Genomic DNA, 16391 nt, shown 5'->3' on the forward strand with positions numbered 1-16391 from the left:
GCAGTGTGAATGTAGCCAATCTGTGGGATTGTTCAGTCAGATAATACGCCGTTATCCTGATTGGTGAAATTAAATGTCATGTCGGAGTCAGAATCCAAGGCTGTCGCTATGTTAAGGCTGTTTTTATGGATTCTGCTGGTTTTTCCTAAAAACCTGTCGGGTAGCAAGGTTCTGGATTGTTAAGGGTCGATTATCGAGTCATGACTGTACTTCTACAGATACCTAAACTATATGACAGCGTGTTGACCAGGACCCTCTCCTTCACCAAATCTTACAGCCTGCATACAAGATGTAAAGCACACACTCCGTCATTATGACCAGTATACTAACGTATTCACCAAGTTGTTCTTTGGACTTGAGCGATGCAACGCATTCAGCTGAGATGGGGCAAAAACATAGCGCCAGAAAGGAATGCACAAACATTTTAATAAAATACATCTAAAAACTGGTTCAAGTAGGTCTCAATGTTTAAAAGTGCAACATATAATATTGACATCCGTTCATAATTCATGTTAGATCATCTCTAAATAATGACAAAGCAAAAGGCAACCAGTTCACAGAGTACAGCATCCAGTTAGACATCACTCAGAAACACGTTTGGTTTTTACAAAGGTTTGGTTCAACATCTGAGTTGGCAGTGACACTTTGAGAGTTCACAAAACTCATACATGCAAATATACAGAATCAGTGTAACACAGCTTTAACCGAAACATGTCAGCTGTACACGATGACTGATGAGCTAACAGCAGAGAAGCACTTCAGAGGATCAAACAAACATGAGCACATAACACCATTATTAATACACACATGCACTGACAGTGTTTGCACTGATATAAATCATGTCGATAATGTTTGCATTTTGTGAGGGGGACGTAGTTTTATGAGCGCTCACTGAACACATCCGTGAAGGGTTGGGTTTTATTCCCAGCCTGTTGGACCTCAGACACATGAACGCCCGTCTTAGTGCGGACTCGTCACTAACACAGTGCTTCCCAGAGCATCTATTTTGGCAGGATTTGGTCCTCATAAAGCCTCCTACACCTCAAATATGTAAGTATGTAAGTTCCTAAAGCTGTCTTTGGCCCATTATTCTGGGTTAGGGCTCCTCAGTGATGTAACCTCCCATCATGCTGTGCAGCGATGTTATGGAGGTGACTAACCCAAACCCTAACCATCAACACATCATCAAGATTAAACAAACAGGTTTTTCTTTCTTTCTTTGTTTTCAGAAGCAGAATAAGAAGACGACATGTTCTGGGTTACTAATCCAAAGTTAAAGCCACCGTCAGCACCAAGCTGCCCCGTTGGGTCCTTGAGCAAGGCCCTTAGATCTGCTCCAGGCTCTAGGCTGTCCTGCCAAAACCCCAATGACTCAAACTATTTTACTTTTTTCTTTCTGCCAGTTTGGAAGCCGTTGAATTTTATATACCCTAGATTTACTACAAAACGTTTTAGCAGCTTTTAGCTATAATTACAGATTTACATTTATATTTCTCATCTGTTTTATTGTTTTCTACCATTTTGCTTAATGTCTGATATTTCTTGTACTTCAGAGCTGGTCCTTTGTCAGGGATCTTCGCCATCCCATGTGTCTCATAGCCTGAAACAGGTACATGAAGGATCGGTATAAAGTGTGTGTGTGTGTGTCTGTGTGTGTGCAAAAATATCCCCAATTTCTTAAATATGGCGAAGCTCCAGTTTATCTGTTGCTCATTAAGGCACCTGCAGCTTCAGCTCCCATGTCCAGGTGTGCAGTAAACAAAGCTCAGTGCTGACAACTAACCACTCGTCTCCTTTTTGACAAAGTGGGAAAAAAAAGACAGCTGGTTGTTTGCTTCACTGTTTAATCTGATAAATGTCAAAAAGTAGTGAGGCGCACATCGTAAGCAGGTGACGAACTTCATATGACTCACTCGCTCACATAAATATATCAAACAAATCTGTACAGTTACTGCGATTGCTGATTCGTTTAGTTTTAATCAGCTGATGGGATGTTTTCTGTCGCTTCTGAGCCCAACAGCAAAGACACAAAATACAAATATTAAAAGATATCATAATGAGAAGTAAGAATCAGTGTGCTGATGCTGATCCACGTATCGCTTTAGTCACCTGGACATGTCATCACGAAGCCCTGTGGTGACGCTGGACAAGAAAAACCCTCCAACACGTCCCATGTCAGTAAAAATCAGTTCATCACATTTGGTTCATTTTTAAACTTAGTCATATGGGAGATATTAACCGATGTGTTTGTGCAATCAGAGAAAACAGAAATGCCACACCTCATCAGACAATACAGAATAAACTACAGCTTCACAAAACGGCTGGAAATGAATCAACACTTCCGTGACTCGGTCAGTAACGATGCATGCGATATCTACGTAACACAGACAGAAATCATAGACACAGCTCCGTCCTGAAACTGAAGGCGTGACAAAGCAGAAGCACTTCACACGTCACCACTTCATGCTTTATTCAGGGATTCAGTTCCTGGACTGTTCTGTTAAAGTGGCTGGTTGGAAGCTGTGGAACTGCTCAATATGGAGGAAACAGACCAAGTGCTCCGTTTGGCGACTCTTCTGTTGGTTCTAACAGTTCCACCTGTCAAAGGGAACCACAGGTTGTTTTTGTCGGTGGTCAACCAGAACCACGAGCTTCAGCCCGTTCTGCTCAGCCCACTGAGACAGCTGCTGGCTCTCTGTTGGGTCAAACTGGTGAACATCAGAGTGCTGTTACATGACCAGCAGCTGTCTGTGCAGTCACTGCTCTTCATCGACATGAACATGACAACAAAGTGAATGACTAACGTTATGAATCTCTCGCTGATGTGAATGCACCTATAATCAGAATTTAGAACGAATGTTTTCTATTTCAGTGACCAGTTACATCTGCTGTCATGAGGAGGTAAAGTTGTTGCCTTCCATTCTGTTTGAGGCATGACTACTGTAAAGCCCACAAAGTACTCATTAGAAGTATGAAATACAAAAAAATGAATGTCAGCTGCAGTCAGCTGTCTGGGGGGCAGTGAAGAAAACTGTGCAAATATTTCCATTTGTTCGACGACCAAACCTTTGCGTACGACGCCCTTCTGAGCCCAGTGGACAACGCCTCTCTGTTGTTACGCTGCTACTGCAGATGATCTTTGTGTCTGGTGTGGAATCTCTCCAGCAACGCTCTCAGGATACTCCCTGGGATCTTCTGGTGCTTGTTAATCAGAGACTGGATCGCCTGCTGCACCTGCAGAGCACAAAACGTGGTTGGCAGCATCAGCAGCTGGTGTTGAATGGAACAGCTTGAATTATTGTTCAAGTCCAGGACAGCCCTTCAGTTGCATCACAACCAAAATGACCTGTACACCTGCTGAACAGTGTCTAACCCCCACAGACCCACCTCCTAATCAGCCAGCAGCCTCAGGACGTGATGGTGAGCAGGGTGATGGTGGTGTTGTTTTAAATTCATTTATTTTTAATCAAATACAGCATGTGGGTGGAGGAGTCAGTCTTCTTTTGGAAAGAAAAATCACCATTTACTGTAGAAGCACATGGCAGACTTTGTCTAAATGACAATTTAAACTTGAAAACACAGCGCAGTTCCACAGCATCACAGATGTTTGCACGAATCCTTGCATTTCCACGTCACCACACTGCTTTGGTGTCACACTGATAACGAAAATGCATCTGTCAGTCCTCTCATCCAGGCAGGACTTCAGGTGACGTCATGTACTCATTCAGCTCGCTCTCTGGACAGATGTCGCTTAGCCTCAGGTTACACAGCAGAGGAAGAAAACAGTGACTGCTGAGCTTCATAACAACTGTCCTCTTTCAACTGGAGCAGAAGCTGGAGAATTGGCAGAAAATGTCCAGCTGGCATGTAGAGGAGCTCCTATGGAGGACCGTCACACGACAGCATGTGTGTGTAAGCGGCGGCTGGTATTTACAATGACGAGGGTTAGGATCAGTGGCGACCGGTCCATACGGGCCGCAGGGCGCCGCCCCACTGCTACTGACCGGATAGAAAGCTCTCAGATAGATAGCTCTCAAAGGCAAAACTCATCTTGAATTAATTATAACAAAATAATAATAGAATTAATAATAACGTTCATATTCTTTTGCCAAATTAACAATATTTGTAGTATTAACAGATTTAAAATGTGTCTTCACTGCGTGTTGACTAATTCTACACTTCCCGGAGGCGTGGCCACATGAGTGTGTTTAGCTTGAAAAACATTTTGTGATCATGTGACCTTGGCCCGGGCTCTGATTGGCAGCTGCAAACTTTGTCACGGGACGCAGCTCAGACACTCCCACTTTTGCTGTGAGCCAATTAATTTAGTCTTTATTTGCTCTTGTCTTCAGTGGTTGGATATAAAACTGTCCTTTGACGTTCTCACAACTGTGCTTTAAATACGTATCTGACGCCGTCACACGGCCTTTTCCCTCCTCTGCTACTGGACGACAGCTACTGGAGTGACGGCTTAATGCATCGGCCTGCTGCCGATGGTCACAGCCATGAGTGACTTCAACCAAAAAATAAGAGAAGTTTGCAGAGCCCCCCATGACCAACCCTCCTCAGGTTTCTATGGAAATTTAGAGGCATGTGTTCATCTCCTTCGCTGCATGTATTTGAGTGAACCTAGCCCTGCTGAAGCATCAGAAGCTGGATTGTTCTTGCTGTTTGCATCCTATATTTAGACTGAGAAAAACCTTTGTACTCAAAAATCAGTGAAACTCTGTTAGCTGCAGAGGTCTTAGCTTAAGGTGAACAAGTCCAATACACTTGAGCACTGTTTGGCTATCGGTCCAGAAGACTGAGTTTTAAACCAAAGTGCAATTCTTTCCTCAGCGTTTTATCTACCTTCATCAACAGTGCTACAGACGCCAGCTTAAAAGGAATTACTTGAACTTTCCTGAGACAAACATAAAATGCAAAAAGTTCTGAATGGCTGAGATGATGTAGCAGCTCCTCTCTGTCCCGTTGACTCGTACTGCACAGCCGCTTATTGTTGTCTGTTTATTGTTGATACTGTTTATATAGTCAGAATTGCGGTCAGTGTTTGTTGTCTATATCCTGTTTTTACCTACATTCTGCTCTTTTTCTGCTATTTTTATACTTTTTTTTCTATGTTCATTTTGCACTGTGGGGCCTCAGAGTTTTGCAATTTCAGTTCTCTGTATGTTGTACACATGGCAACACTGACAATAAAGCTGACTTGATTTAAATCTAGGATGATATGTCAACTATTGTTTCGTGTTGTATTTGGAAGAGCAGATAAGTTTCAAGAGAAACAGAACAGAGGAGAAGAGAAGGCAAGAAAGGTGCAAAGAAATAAACAAAGGAATGATTTTGACTCACTCACTTTTTCTGCCAGCTCTGCAGCATTTACATTGGGATCATATGGGATGGGATCACCAAGAAAGGTTCGAAATTTGACAGGAAATCCACCATAAACAGGAGCTATGGGAAGACGAAACCTCTCATACACCCAGCGAAAAAATCCTGTACCAAAAAGGACAAAAAAAGAGAACATAGTAGGTGGAGACAGGGTTCAGATAAGAGTGCAGACAATGTACATTCATCAGATTTATATTCAGCCTCAGTCCACTGCTTGTGAATCCCCCCCACACTTTTATTCTTGAATCTGCTTTCCCCCCCGAAGAATCGGCACCTTATCGCGGTGGAGGGGTTTGAGTGTCCCTGTGATCCTCGGAGCGATCTCCCAAGGCAAACTGGTTCTAGGGGAGGGATCAGACAAAGAGCGATTCAAAGACCCTAGATGACAACACAACCAAGCAAAGCCGGCACCTCACCCGGACCAGGGAAACCAGGACCTCCTCCTGGAGCCAGGCCTCTGGGGGAGCTTGCCAGAGAGCGTCTGGTGGCTGAGCCTTGGGGCTCCTTGGGGCTCAGTCGGGCACAGCCCAAAGAAGCAACACGGGGCCACTGCCCAGAGGGCCCACCACCCACACGGCAAGAAATCAGGGTCGGGTGCTATGCCCACCGGATGGTAGGCAGGAGCAGAGCATCCTGGCATACCGCTCCCGGGTGTAGACTAGTTCTGGGGACATGGAAGTTCACCTCACTGATGGGGAAGGAGCCTGAGCTGGTGCAGGAGGTGGAGCATTACTGGCTAGATATAGTCGGGCTCACCTCCACACACAGCAAGGGCTTCAGAACCAAACTCCTGGAGAGGGGTTGGACTCTCCCCTTTTTCGGAGTTGCCTACAGTGAGAGGCGCTGGGCAGGTGTGGGGATACTCACAAGCCCCCAGCTGAGCACTGCCTTGTTGGAGTTGGAGAATGAGAGGGTCGCCTCTCTGCAACTGCGTGTTGCGAGGGGAAAACTCTGACTGTCGTCTCTGCTTATGCACCAAACGGCAGTTCAGCCGACCCGGCCTACTTGGAGTCTCTGGGCGGTGTCCTGGAAGGGGTGCCGCCTGGGGACTCCATAGTTCTCCTGGGGGACTTCAATGGTCATGTGGGCAATGACGGTGAAACCTGGAAGGGCGTGATTGGGAGGAGCGGCCTGCCTGATCTGAAACCGAACGGTGTTCTGTTTTTGGACTTCTGTGCTAGCCACAGATTGGCCATAGCGAGCACCATGCTCGAACATAAGGTTACTCACAAGTGTACCTGGTACCAGAGTACCATAGGCCAAAGGTCGATGATCAACTTTGTAGTCGTATCATCAGACCTGCAGCCATATGTTTTGGACACTCGGGTGAAGAGAGGAGCAGAGCTGTCAGCTGATCACCACCTGGTGGTGAGTTGGCTCTGATGGCGGGGAAGGCTGCCAGACAGACCTGGTAAACTCAAACGCATAGTGAGGGTGAATGTCTGGCGGAGGCCCCTGTCCGTGGGGTTTTCAATTCCCACCTCCAGAAGACTTTCTCCTGCATCCCGGGTGAGGTTGGGGACATGGAGTTGGAGTGGGCCATGTTCAAAGCCTCCATCGCAGAAGCGGCCTGTTTGGAGCTGTGGCCAGGAGGTCACTGGTACCTGTCGTGGTGGCAACCCCAAAACCCGTTGGGGTGAGGGAAGCCGTCAGGCTGAAGGAGGAGACTTTTTGGGCCTGGCTGGCTCGGGGGTCTCCTGAAGCAGCAGACAGGTTGGCCAAAAGGGCTGCAGCTGCGGCAGTTGCGGAAGCTAAAACTCGGGTGTGGGAGGAGTTCGGGGAGGGTATGGAGAAAGACTTTCGGTTGGCCTCGAGGAAGTTCTGGCAAACCTTTTGATGCCCCAGAAAGGGGAGGCAGGGATTTGCCCAGGCTGAGTAAAGCCAGGGAGGAGAACTGCTGACCCGGACTGGGGCAGTGGAAGGAGCACTTTGACGAGCTCCTCAACCCAGCAAGCACATCCTCTGTCGCGGAGGCAGAGCGTGAAAGACTGGGGGGTTTCTGTGTCCATTTCCGTGGCAGAGGTCGCCAAGGTAGCTAAGAAGCTCCTTGGTGGCAAGGCGAATGACCTGCTCCGCCTGCTGCGTCCGCGACCCGACCCCAGATAAGTGGAAGAAAATGAACGGATGGTTGGATGGATGGATGGATGGATGGATGGATGGATGGAATCTGCTTTTCTTGACCATCCTTTCAAATCTTTTGCTTGTGTACTTTTTCCCACTATACTTTGTCGTGCCAGTTAACTTTCATGACATGTTTTAGTACAGCACGCTGAACAGCCAGCCCTTTCAGCAATGCACCTTTGAGTCTTACCCTCCATGTGGACGGTGTCAATGATTGTCTTCCTGACAACTGTCAAGTAGGCAGTTGTTTTCATGATTGTAAGTGTGTTTACTGAAGCAGACTGAGAAATTAAAGGCTCTATGCAGGTGTTTTGATTTAATTAGCTAATTAGACCTCTTCTCAGGACTTTGTGGTCTAGTGGTCCTTGATTGACATCTCTGTGCCACTCTGTGAAACATTGTAATATTTTGAGATTGATTTTGGGGAGTTTCATGAGCTGTAAGCCATTATCATCAAAGCTGAAACAAATAAAGTATTAAAATATTTCAGTCTATGCAAAATTAGTCAGGGAAATATATAATTTTCACTTCGACCAATGACCAATGAAAAATACTGAACTTTTTCTGACCATATTGTAATTATATGAGATGTATCTGTACACTACTTGATTACAATAAAATGTGGAATGATCTGTTCTATGTGCCTATGTGTGGCATGAACTTCAAGGTGTATTCCATGATGCCATTACTTATCAGCTTGGTGGAGCCATTTTTGTGACTTTTAACTTTCTTTTCACACTTACTGAGTGTTCCCAGAGACCTGAAGCCTTCCCGCACATTCTGAGTAAACATTGGAATTACTGGCTGTAAGACAGAGAGCAAGGGTAAAGAAAATAAGATTAGAATGATGAGTTTGTCTACTGCAAAAGTGTAACACAGAGATCAATAACAGTAGGCTAGGGTGTCAGTAGCATTTTATTGAATATAAATCCAGTACCAAATCTGCTTATCAAATCCAATTTCAACTGAATGCCTTCTCAAATCTCATTGAGCTTAGCATTCCTTATTTGCAGGTAACAAAAAAATTGCACACCAATCAGCCACGACATTAAACCACCTGCCTAGTCGACACAGTGAGACCGATGAAGAGGACCCACATGCAGGACACGAGACCTCAGGGCATGAAGGCAAAGTACCGTCAATAGAAATTACTGGACGATATAAACAAAGGCTGGAAAACAGCTGAAGATTCCAAGCAAGGAGAATCCAAAGTCAGAAAATAGTAAATCCAAAAGACAAAACAATACAAATCAGAATGTAGTAACCAAAAGAAGAAAGTAGAGACACAGGGAACAACATAGAGACCTGAGTTAAGCAGCAAAGGACACAGCGAAACAGACGGGGTTATAACTAACAAGGAGAAAGACTGCACCATAAATGACCAGGAAACTACTTTGGAAACAAGACACAGGAAAATTAATTAGGCAGGGGGGAAAATCCCACAAAAGGCAAGGAGCAAACACGCCAAAGATAGACAAGGTAGGTAACTTTGAAAAAACACAGTAAGTAAGTAAAGGATAGACACAGAACATAAAGATAAGCAAAAAAACTGATATGGACAGGGAGGCAAAGGAAACGTAGGAGAACACACAGCAAATACACTCGAAACATAAGGAAGAAGGCTGAGATCATGACATGAGCTGGAGCTGGCAGGAACACATGCATGGCTCAGCTTAAAGGCTATTAGAGGAGTCTACAATATGCTGCAAAGTTCTATGAATACTATCAGTCCCACAAAACAGCTGGGAGATGCCAAAGACAGGGTTCTGATCAGACAGCTGTCTGTAAGAAGGTTATGGCCCTCAGCTGATCCTTAATGTCTATGGAACTATTAAGATGTCCAGTGGGAAGCCGATACCTGCTGGGTCCATGTCTGGTCAGTCCGCACCGTCACAATGACTTCCAGCAAGAGAACTCGAATGCAGGACATCATACACTGAAGCAGGATGTATTAACAAAAGCAGTAACTTCAGAATAAAACAAGAAGTAACACATGAGATAGAGCACATGAACAAGGAGAGACAGACAATGAGGAAGAGGAGACAAGGTAAGGACGACATTCGCAGCATAAAGACGGAACTACAGATAAACAAGAGCTACGGCTGAGACTGACACTAGTGTTGTGTCACCTCTGACCCATTGGCGATGGACGCATCTCAAAAGTTGTTTTGTACGGTGAGCTTGCCACAGGGATGTGGCCCACAGGGATGCAGCCCACCCTCTGATACAAAGACGTCTGCAAACACGACCTGAAGGGATGCGGCGTCAGGCCAGCGGACCTAGAATCAGCAACATCAGACCGCACCAACTGGTGTTCTACTGTTGAGGTTGGCATCCTACAAGCCGAGGGGAGGAGGGAGAGCCAGTGGGAAGAAAAAAGGACCCGCAGCCGGCAGAGGCTCCAGCCAGCACCACCAACTACACCCCCCTACAGCCACAGCAGGCACTGCACAAATACATTGGACTGACCAAGGCGCAGATACTCCATTGTCTTCTTAGACAGACGGATGCCAACTAACCACCCATCCAGGCATGGGCTCCAGAAGCCCTCTGAAGGTGTCCCTTTTAGGAACCGAAACATTAGCAGTGGATCATTCAAAAACTTCCCACTAATCCCACAGATTACGGGTGGGTGATGTGACAAAAAGATCATATGAAGACCTTCTGAGGTAGAATCATGATGCACAATCTGAACCCTTCAGATTTAGTTGAACTTATCATATGAGCAGTTGTGTATATAGTTGCCTGGATACAAAACCTGTCCCTTCAACTCAAGGCTAAAGGCCATCTCCAATTACGACTTACTGCAGCTTCCACAGATGCTTGACTGGATTGACACTGGTGGAATTTAAAGACCAAGTCAACATTATTCATGAACAGTTTCAGCAGTGTTGCAGGATTCGGTATCCTACTGAAAGAGGCTCTACATACGTGGTCTCCAACAGTGTTTAAGTGGATGGTAGGTGTCAAAGTCACATCTACATCGATGCCGGACCTACATTTGCCCAGCAGCGATCAATACTGCCTGCACCAACCTGACTTCTTATCATCGTTAGTCCTGCTGCCGTCTTCCCCTTGGAAAACAATGCACACATCTCTATCATATAAAAGAACACTTGACTCATCTGACCAGGCCAATGGTCCATCCATGATGTTCACCTGCATATGTGATGCTTTCAACACATCAAGAGCTGACTGTTCACTGGCAATCTAATACATCCCACCTCCTGACGACTGATTATCATTTTACAAAGATAATCAATTCACGTCACACTTGTAATGTTGTGGCTGATTGGTGTAAATAGGTCAAAGCCAATCGAAGGTTCAGTTCAGATCTGTAATCCCCTGATGCTAGGAGGGAAGCCAGAAACAAAAGACTAAAACTAAAAGAAATAAGATGAATATTACTGTAAATAGACCTAATTTATAAGCTAAAGCTCCAACCTGGAAATGAGCTGCGCAGCAGAAGATCTGAAATGACTGTGACCTGCTGCTACAGAACAGCAACGCAATACAGCAAGAAACAACAAAACTCCATATGCAAGAATCAACAATAAAGAACAACCCCCTCATGTTGACATCTATCAACTCTACATGAACAGCAGTTAGTTGGTTTACAACACAACTTGTGATGAAACATTATTAACTGGCCCATAGCAAATGAATAGAAGGTTGATTTCACTGTACAACACATCAGTGCTCACACGTATTTTAAAATGATCTTTAAATAGTTTTAAACTTGCTGTATGTGCACAGTCAACAGTGACAGAGCATCATAACAGTGACATGAAAACATCTCATATCTAACACGTTTTATTCATTACAAAGAACTCTAAAATTCAAAAAAGGGACCTAACGAAAGGATTCTGTTAGATTTAATCATAAAGCATTCAGTACATACCTATCAGCAGTGTGTGATTGTGTGTCACACACTACACAATGTTTATTTCTGCTACAGAAAGCTCCACTATGGTGGATATAGTTCTAGTAAAGATAAGTAGTCATCTCCACATGTAACGGATCCCTGGCCATGAGAACCAGCATGTTATTGGTATGTTAAACCTAAACTACACTGTATCTGCAGGCGTCCTGACAAACACCCTAAAGTATTGTGACATTAAGTGAAACTGAAACAACGCACCACTTGAGAGTCAATGGCGACCTGAGCAAAGCCTTTGCGTTTACCCCAAAGAAGAGGGTAGGTCTCATCACTGAACAGAGCTTCCCGCACTCCACCTGGAGAAATCCCCAACAGGTGGCCGTTCCTCAGAGCCCGCACACACTCCTCCTGAGGACCATGGATCACACTGAACACCTCCAGCAGCAATTTGAAGCCTAGAGGAAGAGGAGGGGATTAGAATGGACACATTAGAGGAGGAGAACAGAAGTATGATGAGGCTGGCATTAAAAAAACACTAAGAAAAACATCCCCTACACAAATACCTCACTCCAAACATATTTCATAGGTTTGCAGATCCATCCATCCATCATCTCTACACCTCAATCCTTACCAGGGTCATGGGGGGCTGGAGTCTATCCCAGCTGACTCAGGGTGAAGGCAGGTTCACCTGGACAGGTAACCAGTCTATCACAGGGCTACACTTAGAGACAGACAACCAAGCACACTCACATTCACACCTACGGACAATTTAGAATCACCAATTAACCTCAACATGTTTTTGGACTGTGTGGGAGGAAGCTGGAGAACCCGAGAGAACCCACGCTGCACGGGGAGAACATGGAGACTCCACGCAGAAAGATCCGAACCGGCGACCTTCCAGCTGCAAGGCCACGGTGCTAACCACTGAGACACCTGCAGCCCCAGGTTTGAAGATGTATCACATAAAATTTTAAACACAACAAACACTGTTTTGCTTTTTTTTTTTTTTTAAAGTTAGTTCCTATGACAAGATCTCATCCCTACACTTGAAGTGACTGTAGGATGAGTGACTTTGCATATTTAACTGTAATTTACATGTTGAGAATTCTGTCATATCTCACCTGGTACAGCAGCTTTTATGTGCACGTGTATGTATTTTTAAAATTATGTTTTTCTTACCTACCTATTGATCTATCCTCAACAGATCTGTATGCACGAGCATCATGGCTGTCTCACCAGCTGTGCCTTTCCAGAGAGCGTTGCTTGTGCATGTCCTCAGTAAATAATATTAGACCCCACAAAATGCAATTCAGCACATGATGAGCAGTGGCACACTCGGAAAACATTCCCTTTATCATGATACTGACGGCTGGACGTGCTATCTACGATGTGGCCACTGTTCCACTTCCTGCTGTGCTCTTAGCATCAATAATGCGGCAACCACTGATCCTGTTTACGTTGTGTAGAAGCAGACGTTCCGGCTAAGCATTTGGGTACTTGTCAGTGCAAGTGGTATGCAAGCAAATATGTGGAATCACAGCTGTTACGCTGCCTATGTGCTGGTAAAACCCCAAATTATTCAAACCCCTCCCAAATAACTGATGGCTGATTTTATTTCTACCAATATGTTTCAATTAGCTGAAAAAGACAAAAACAAGTGAGAAAAGGCAGTCAGAGCTATTTCTGCATTCCTGTTTGACAGAAGTGTCATGTCAAAAGCATCATTCCAAATGGTCACAGTAGTTTCTACAATGCCCTCCAGCATACCACTACACTATGAATTGATAGTAATAGTCAGTAACTAGACAACCTGCCTGCTGCTAGGATCCAGAGAAACCGCTGCACATTGTGGCTGCTGACAAGAAATGGGTACAAAGTCATACACAAGTGTTTTCAAGTGCCAGTAGCCAAAATGCAAAGCAACAAACAGGGCATGGTAGGAGGCCAGAAGTGAGCCCTGCACTGGTGAGAACAGCAGCGTAAAGGCCAACAGGAATCCAGGGTTCACCACGAGGGACAACCAGATGAATCTGGTACCAATAACTCAACGCCCCTGCAGACATGCACCTGGTTTCATGATTTCGACTGAATTTAACGTGTTGGTGTTACGCAGCCCACGTCTGAACAAAACCATCATTAACTGATAGACAAGCGCGTTTAGTCTGGCGTGAAAGACAAAGACATTGCTGGCTTAGCGCGGCTCTCCGGCGCTGTGGGCTGTATCTGTGCATGAGGCCATGAGAAACACTGAGGGAAGAGTGTCCTACGTCTCAATGACTACAAGGCTACCGCGTTAACGAACTGATGAAGCCAGCAATGTTCCATGTACAGTGTCTGAAAGGGGCTCAATATAGGCAAAACAAAACTAAGCTAACCTTTGCAAAAACTCAAATAGAAAAATAAGACAGCTTCTGGTCAACAGTTCTGTCGGTGGATAAGATGAAAATGGATGTGTTTGGACACAGGGGACATAGCTTTAATTTGGTGGAAGAAAGGAGAAGCTATAAAGTCCAAAAAACTCCTCCCACAATCAAGCATCGCATCTGAAAGGAAATGCTATTGGAGTGTTTTTTAGCCAATTAGTCAGAGAACCTTGTCAAAGTAAATGACACCATGATAAGAGAGGACTGCATTTAGTCTTCATTCGGACGTTGGAAGATAACAACTCAGAGAAAACTTGGCACTGAGTAGCATTGGACTTTCAAAACAGGCAGTGATCTGAAATGCACCGCCAACATGGTCAAAGAGTAGCGTGATCAGGTCCATGTTGCCTACTCTGGTTTTAGGCATAAGGGTTCTTTTAATTTGAAAAAACACAAACTCAACACAATAGTAAAATCACACACAAAATTCTGCCAGCTTTTGGTACGCCCAAAAGACCAAACACCCACGGACCAAAAATGCAACGTCATATATGAAACCCCACGCCGAACACGTGGAGAAACATACACAGGAGGGACAGGGAGAAGCTTCAGCACAAGACAGAACAAACATCAACAAGAACGCGAAAAGGAGACATCAGGACGACTCACAAGATCACAGAAAGAAAAAGCAGAACAGGTGAACCAAAAATCTGCCATATCAGACCACGGCAAAGGAAACAACCACATCATGGACCGGGACAACGCCAAGAGCATCACATCGGAGAGCAACAAGTTTAAACGCTGGATCAGGAGGCCATAGAGGTCAGGAGGCGAGCCAAAGACACCATGAGCCATGATGAGGAGGCATCATGCTGCCCCACACACGGGACGCTCTCCTGCAGAGACCACCGGGTGGCAGGAGGCGTGGCCCATCGGGTCAATCTGACAGATGGCCAGGCGGGTCACGCCTCCAGGAAACCAGCAGCTGATGAAGACATCACCACAGACGTCAATGACGTTTCTGAAGACTGAAGTGACAGTCGAAACAAGTCCAAGGTAGAAACAGTTCTGACCTAAAAATACTCATTGTCCAGTAAAAAAAGAAATCGTATGGTCCAAAAGTAGTTAACACAAAACCGTGTCATCATTTTGGAGTCGCGCCTGCGTCCAGATCGGACCGCTACTGACAATTTGTGGAAAGAACTGAAGACCAGGCTGATCTTAAGTGTTCCAAACCCAAAGGCCTGAATAGTGCTGCTGAAGAGAATCTGTCAGAAATCCCTGCTTACACATTATCAGAACTGTTTGATTTCTGTGGTGGGTTCGGGTTAGTATGGCTTTTGGTCCAATGACAGGAAACAAACGCTGTGAATCAAAATGTTTCATGGATTTCAATATTTGTTCAGCTTAACAGCACATCAGACGTCTTTATGTAGAGGATTTATGAAAGCAGGGTCAGACTATAGCATTGGTTGAGAGACACTGCAGACAATACAGATCCAGCCCGATCAGAACTTATCTGTTCATGAGTTGCCCACTTCTACCTGACAGCACCAACAAGAAACCGCTCTATATGAAAATCTGGGTTTTCTGAATGACCATGGGGCAGGAACTATTCATAGTCGCAAGTTACTGAAGGCATACATTATTCCCTTCACTGTCAGTAGAGAAATGGTGAGCAGAACACACAGTACCAGTCCAGCCAGTGACCCAACACCCACAGGTGAGGTTCAGTTGTTGTCATGTCCTTGAGCATGCCATAGAAGTTGTGAAAGTAGACAAGAGCTGGTCAAAAATATCCGGCTAGTCTTTTTGTCGAGACGACGTGAGGCTTCCCAGACGAAGACAAATCAACAATCACCATGCATCATTTCATTCCAGAGGTCCAACAACTCCCGACCGGAACCATTACCAAATGAACACCATGTGGATGCAGATGTGACTCACGCAAAACCGTTCACTCAACTTGGCTATGAGTTTGGTAAAGGGACACACATAAACTTAAGTCATGGTAGTAACTGCACTGATATTTCTTCACCGCACAAGCAACAGGGATTCTGAGACAGCCATGCTACTCATGGAAACAGGAAACTGAATGCTTTGGCTAATACCACATAGCTCTCTCCCAAACCACCAAGGAGGCTTTTGCTGAATAGAGAAACTGAAAGAACAGAATTGATGTTAACACTGGGATCAATCTGGACACAAACTCCTGCTGTGGAAGCCCAAATTCAGGTATTTTGTCACACCGTCCATGTTTCTGCTTTATTCTGATCAGAGTGACGTTCTTCCTCTGCCATCACGACTAAGATCAGAACACGCTTCATACTGGAAATGTTATGCATCAAACAGAAGCATTACTTGTGTAAAATCTTTGTGTGCACATTAATGTGTGCGTGCCATGTATCAGAGTCAGTACCTGGGATCTTGAAGAGGAAGTGGTCAGCCACAGAGTGGCAGGTCCGTCCCTTCTGGATGATAACGTTGGCCAGGAAGTAGTAGTAGTCCACTGGGATGGCTCCATGATAGTACACGATCAGAGCTGGTCCTTTGTCAGGGATCTTCTCCATCCCATGTATCTCATAGCCTGAAACAGGTGCATGAAGCATCAGTATAAAGTGTGTGTGTGTGTGTGTGTG

General features: G+C 45.1%; 1 protein-coding gene across 2 annotated transcripts in view; it reads right to left on the reverse strand.

Annotated features, from left to right (window-relative positions):
* Window positions 1-407: 407 nt before the first annotated feature.
* tmem68 (transmembrane protein 68) overlaps window positions 408-16391 on the reverse strand; it is a 22270-nt gene continuing 6286 nt past the window's right edge. The window contains exons 5-9 of one of the 2 annotated variants that reach the window (XM_008288461.1): window positions 16172-16339; window positions 11672-11844; window positions 8253-8313; window positions 5354-5493; window positions 408-3234 (exon numbers count right to left, since the gene is read on the reverse strand). In XM_008288461.1, coding sequence (XP_008286683.1) covers window positions 3124-3234; window positions 5354-5493; window positions 8253-8313; window positions 11672-11844; window positions 16172-16339 — 653 coding nt within the window. In that variant the 3' untranslated portion in view covers window positions 408-3123. Of the gene's footprint in view, window positions 3235-5353; window positions 5494-8252; window positions 8314-11650; window positions 11845-16171; window positions 16340-16391 lie in introns of both variants that reach the window. The other variant, XM_008288460.1, reaches the window with a different exon arrangement.

Source organism: Stegastes partitus, unplaced genomic scaffold (genome assembly GCF_000690725.1).
Source record: "Stegastes partitus isolate 25-593 unplaced genomic scaffold, Stegastes_partitus-1.0.2 Scaffold559, whole genome shotgun sequence".
Classification (NCBI taxonomy): Eukaryota; Metazoa; Chordata; class Actinopteri; family Pomacentridae; genus Stegastes; species Stegastes partitus.